This window comes from Myotis brandtii, unplaced genomic scaffold, assembly GCF_000412655.1.
Source record: "Myotis brandtii unplaced genomic scaffold, ASM41265v1 scaffold18, whole genome shotgun sequence".
In the NCBI taxonomy this organism is placed as follows: Eukaryota; Metazoa; Chordata; class Mammalia; order Chiroptera; family Vespertilionidae; genus Myotis; species Myotis brandtii.
In genome coordinates, this window is record NW_005356674.1 from 5,518,345 (window position 1) to 5,523,182 (window position 4,838).

The 4,838-nt window shown below is 41.5% G+C and overlaps 1 protein-coding gene across 2 annotated transcripts in view; it reads left to right on the forward strand.

Moving 5' to 3' along the window:
* Positions 1-662: 662 nt before the first annotated feature.
* The window catches only part of ACAD11 (acyl-CoA dehydrogenase family, member 11), a 71,294-nt gene continuing 67,118 nt past the window's right edge, over positions 663-4,838 (forward strand). The window contains exon 1 of one of the 2 annotated variants that reach the window (XM_005863578.2): positions 663-865. In XM_005863578.2, coding sequence (XP_005863640.1) covers positions 717-865 — 149 coding nt within the window. In that variant the 5' untranslated portion in view covers positions 663-716. The remainder of the gene's footprint in view (positions 866-4,838) is intronic. The other variant, XM_014537523.1, reaches the window with a different exon arrangement.

Consider the following 4,838-nt stretch of genomic DNA (forward strand, 5'->3'; position numbering starts at 1 on the left):
CCGCCGCCCCACACTGACTGGGTTGATGGCCCGTAAGGAGTATCTAAGGCGGCACCGAGCGGCCCGGCCCCCCTAGCCCAGGACCTGCTCCCAGCGCCTCACAGAAAGACACGTCTCCGCCACTCCCGCCGGCGTCCCGCGGTACCACTTCCGGTTGCAGTCATCGCTCCCTCTCAGAAAACACACCCACCCCTTCTAACTTGTCTCCTTTGCCGTGTCCTAAGAGACCAGGCCTCAGCAGGGCCGAGGTCCTAAGCGTCCAGAGCGGGCGGCCGGCGTTATTGCCATGTCGAGTGGGCGGCTCAGAGAAACACCAGGAACTTTTATTCCTGGGCTCGAGGTCCAAACGGACCCTTTTCAGAAGCGGACGCTATAGGTCTTCCGCAACAGGTTTAGAGCTGGCAGAGGCCTCTGCCTTCTTATTTGCCGGTCGCGACGGACGCGGCTTTGCTGTCTTTAAAACTGAGGTCTCCGATTCTGAGGCTGACTGCTCGTTTAAAATCCAAACACGAAAGCGATTCTCTGGACATTTCCCAAGCGGAGCCGGAATCACCGGGATTCAGCGGGCCTGTGCTGCTCAGCAACTGTGCCGAACTCGTGTGTGATTGGCTGGAGTCGACCCGGCGCAGGCGGGCCTCGTCCCAGGCCACGCCCACTTAGGTATAAAGTGACCCCTCCCGGCACTGAAAGTATCTGTGGGTTCCGCGGCGGCCGTCATGGAGAACCGAGCCTCCCGCGAGCCAGAAGCCGGCGAAGTGCTGCCGCAGCACAAGTTCGACTGCAGGCCCTTGGAGGCCTACCTCAGCCAGCACTTGCCCGGCTTCCGGGCCGAGCCCGAGGCCAAGCTGACCATTGCCCAGTACAGGTATCGCCACTAGCCTCCTCCTCCAGTCGAAACGAATCTGTGCGCCGTGCTTTTCTCCCTTTGGCCCTGGGTGGGTTCCCGATGCCCCGCCGCCCCAGTTTCTTCTCCTGCAATGACACACACTGCAGGCGGGAGCTGGCATGGCATTCGGGGAATTTCCAGTTCGTGGGCAATTATGGAAGAGACCCTAGTCACGATTCCAACTATGAGAAGGAATCTCCGTTCAGGGATAAAATTATGCACCTCGGGGATTCACTGAGGCTTGGAAGCTCTGTGGGGTATACAGAGGCCTTCGCTCAACTTTTGTTCTATAACCATTAACTTTTTTCCCCCCTGAGAAACAAGTGTTGCTCCTTTATAATTGGCCATATTCTCGGAGGCTGGCTTAATGGCCCCAGCTGGGGGATTCGAATTCTAATGGTAGATCTTCCACTTGGCAAACCACACCACCACTTTGGGCTTTAGTTCTGGGTGCTGGAGGGGAGCCCTGCAGGGCCTCTAGTGTTACATAAACTCTCTGAGAGCTAGTTTCCTAATCTGTAACAAATACCCGACTGTTCTGAGTAATCCTGGTAATTTAAACGAAGTACAATAGGTGAAAGGACTTAAACATGGCAACAGAACTATATACCAGTGGCATTTATCACTACCATCTTTACTCCTGATTAGAGTAAAAAAAGAAAATAGTGGCAAAGGACCTGGATAAAAGAGAGTTTTGAGGTATAATTCAGGTATAAGGCACCTAGTCCCAATAGACAATGGAGGATGAAGGAGAAGGTGGAATAAAAAAACAGCTGAGGTTTCTAGCCTAGACGTTTTGTGTTGTAACAAACTAAAACAAATCAAAGTTCAAATTTCAATGAGGCCACTTGCTGTGGAAATCTGGATGGTGATTTAACCCTTTTGAGCATTGAGTCCTTCTTTGGCAAAATGGAGACAGTAATATGTATCTCCTAGAATTGTTGGAGAATTATCTAATTGAAAAATACCTAATTCTGAATTAGGTTGGATGTTAAAATAACCAGGATTGTGCTTGTTAAATGAAATCAGTTGTGGTGTAAATAGTACAGGCATACCTCGTTCTATTGCACTTAGCATTATTTCACTTCACAGATGTGTTTTTTACAAATTGAAGGCAAAAACCTTCCACCAGCAAAAAGATTAAAACTCACTTTTATTGCAGTGGTCTGGAACCAAATCTGCAATATCTCTGAGGTATGCCTACATAGTATAGTGGGGCCTTAACTTACGAGTTTAATTCGTTCCGTGACGAAGCTCGTAACTCAAATTACTCGTATGACAAATCTTAAAGTGAATGAGTGAGACACGTGATGCTGGGCTGATGTTGTGGCGTTCACTGTGACGTTTGCTGCGCCAACTAGCGGTGGGGTATCTGAAGCTGGCTCATAACCCGAATTTTAGCTCGCAACTCAAAGCAAAAAATCGGCCGAGAGACAGCTCTATCTCGAAAAACTCGTTAGTCAGGACACTCGTAAGTCGAGGCCCCACTGTATATGGATAGAACTATCCCACTGAAAATACATATTTCCTTCCAGAACACATGAAAAAGTTTATGAAAATTGAAGACATGTTGGGCTACAAAGAAAGTTTCAAATATTCTGAAGTGTCAATCTTAAAAAAAAATTCAGAATATAAATACCAAAAGTTTATAAATCAACTGAAGAAAGACAGCTATCAAATACATGTTTAGAAACTAATTGATTCATGGATTTAAAAAGCCAATAATCTACAGATAATAGAGTTTATCAAAGTTCAGTATGGAAAAACCAACAAACAAACCAATAAAATGTAATCTTAAAAAAGGTATAATTAACAAGAGCATCGAAAGTATAAATTACCTAGATATTAATCTAATAAAATCTGTGCAAGACTGTCATAAAACTTTATTAGACTTTTAAAAAGAACTAAACTGACAGATGACAATGTTCATGAAAAGAAAAATTCAATAGTGCATTTTCCCCAACTTATGTGTATAGATTCAGCACAATGGCAATAAAAAATCTTAATTTTTTCTCTAATTTGAGAAATTACTCTTAAATTTTATGTGCAAGAGCAAAGGGCCAAGAATAGCAAAAACACTCCTGAAGATGAAAAGTAGGGAATTTGAATTAAGAAGGCATGATATTAGCACAGAAATAGACCAATAAAATCAGAGGGTCCACCAAAACGACCCACATATTTATAGAATTTTGATATATGGCAATGCTGGCATCAAGAACCAGTGTGTGTACAATGGAATACTATGCTGCTGTAAAGAAGAAACAACTCTTACCATTTGCAACAGCACAGATGGACCTGGAGAGCATTATGCTAAGCGAAATAAGCCAGTCGGAGAAAGATAAACATCATATGATCTCACTCACTTATGGAATATAATGAACAACATAAACTGATGAACAAAAATAGATCCAGAGATATAGAAACATCAAACAGACTGTCAAACCTCAGAGGGAAGGCAAGGGAGGGTAGGGGAGAGGGGTAAGAGATCAACCAATGTCTTGTATGCATGCATATAAGCATAACCAATGGACACAGTAGCAGGGGTGAGGGCAAGTGCTGGGGGTGGGAGTAGCTGGGGAGAGGTCAAATGGGGGAAAAAGGAGACAAATGTAATACTTCAAACAATAAAGAATTTAAATTTTTAAAAAAAGAATGTGTGTAGAGAGGACTTTTCAATAAATTACATAGGTATAATTGTTATATGTATGAAAATATTGAAATGAGACCTTTTCATTACCTCACAAAGTTCCAGGTGAATTCGCGTTAAAGGTAAAACTAAAACCATTTGGAAGACATATAGGAGATAATTGTTGACTTTGGAGTAGAGAATAAATTCTTTAAAAAGACAAAAGACTCCTTAAAGAAAGTGAAATTAAAAAGAAATGTTTTCAATATATACATATAATGGTTAAAAGGTTAATAAACAGAATGTATAAAGAACTCCAATAGCCCAACAGAAAAACGGTTAACAGACTGGAAGATGCTCGAGATCACTGCACCTCTAGTATTCAGTGAAAGGCAAATTGAAACAATGACATACCATTTCACACCTCCATATTGCCTTTGGGGCAACAGGGACTCATATCCACAGTTGGTAGGAATGCGAATTAACTACTTTAGAAAACAATTTGATATGATCTTTTAAAGATTAAAATGGAAAAATAGACATGCCTCAAGACAGCAATTCTTTTCCTAGAGGTAATTTACAAAAATGTTCATCGCACTGTTTGTAATAGCAGAAATAAAGGAAATGACACAGTGTTCATCAGTAGCAGACTGGATGAATAAATTATATATATGATGGAATACTATACAGTGAAAATGATTCAGCTGCAGATATATACAACAACACAGAACCAAAAAAATGGACAAATAAGCAGTATATTGTTTAAGGGCATAAACTTCAAAGGAAAGATAAATTTAATAATCAGGACAGTAGTTACTCTGAGGGGAGGGGCACACAGGGCTTCAGAGATAACAGTAATTTTCTTAAACTGGGTACTGAGAACACTGGTGTTTGCTGTGTTATTTACACTTTACAAATTTTGTAACTTCTTTTTTATCTATGCAAATTTGATTTTAGAATTTGTGAAAATAAACCATATTGGAAATACAAAATATTTAGAATTAAATATTGAAAGCATTTGATAGCTTGATACAACAAAAGCTGTGTTTTTCAGCTACGTGTTTAATATGTGCCTGGCACCGCTCCAATCATGGGGAATATAACAAAAAATCTTGCCTTCTTGGAATTCCCCTTCTATTTGAAGAATACAAACAATAAATATTAAAGTGTAGAAGAAGGTGATATGTATTATGGAGAGAAATAAAGGGGAATAGGAAATGTTTGGGAGAGGAACAGGAAGGCCTCATTTGAGAAGGTGGCATTAAGCAAAGACTTGAAGGAGATGAGGATATGAGCCATGCAATTATCTGGGGGGAGAACATTCTA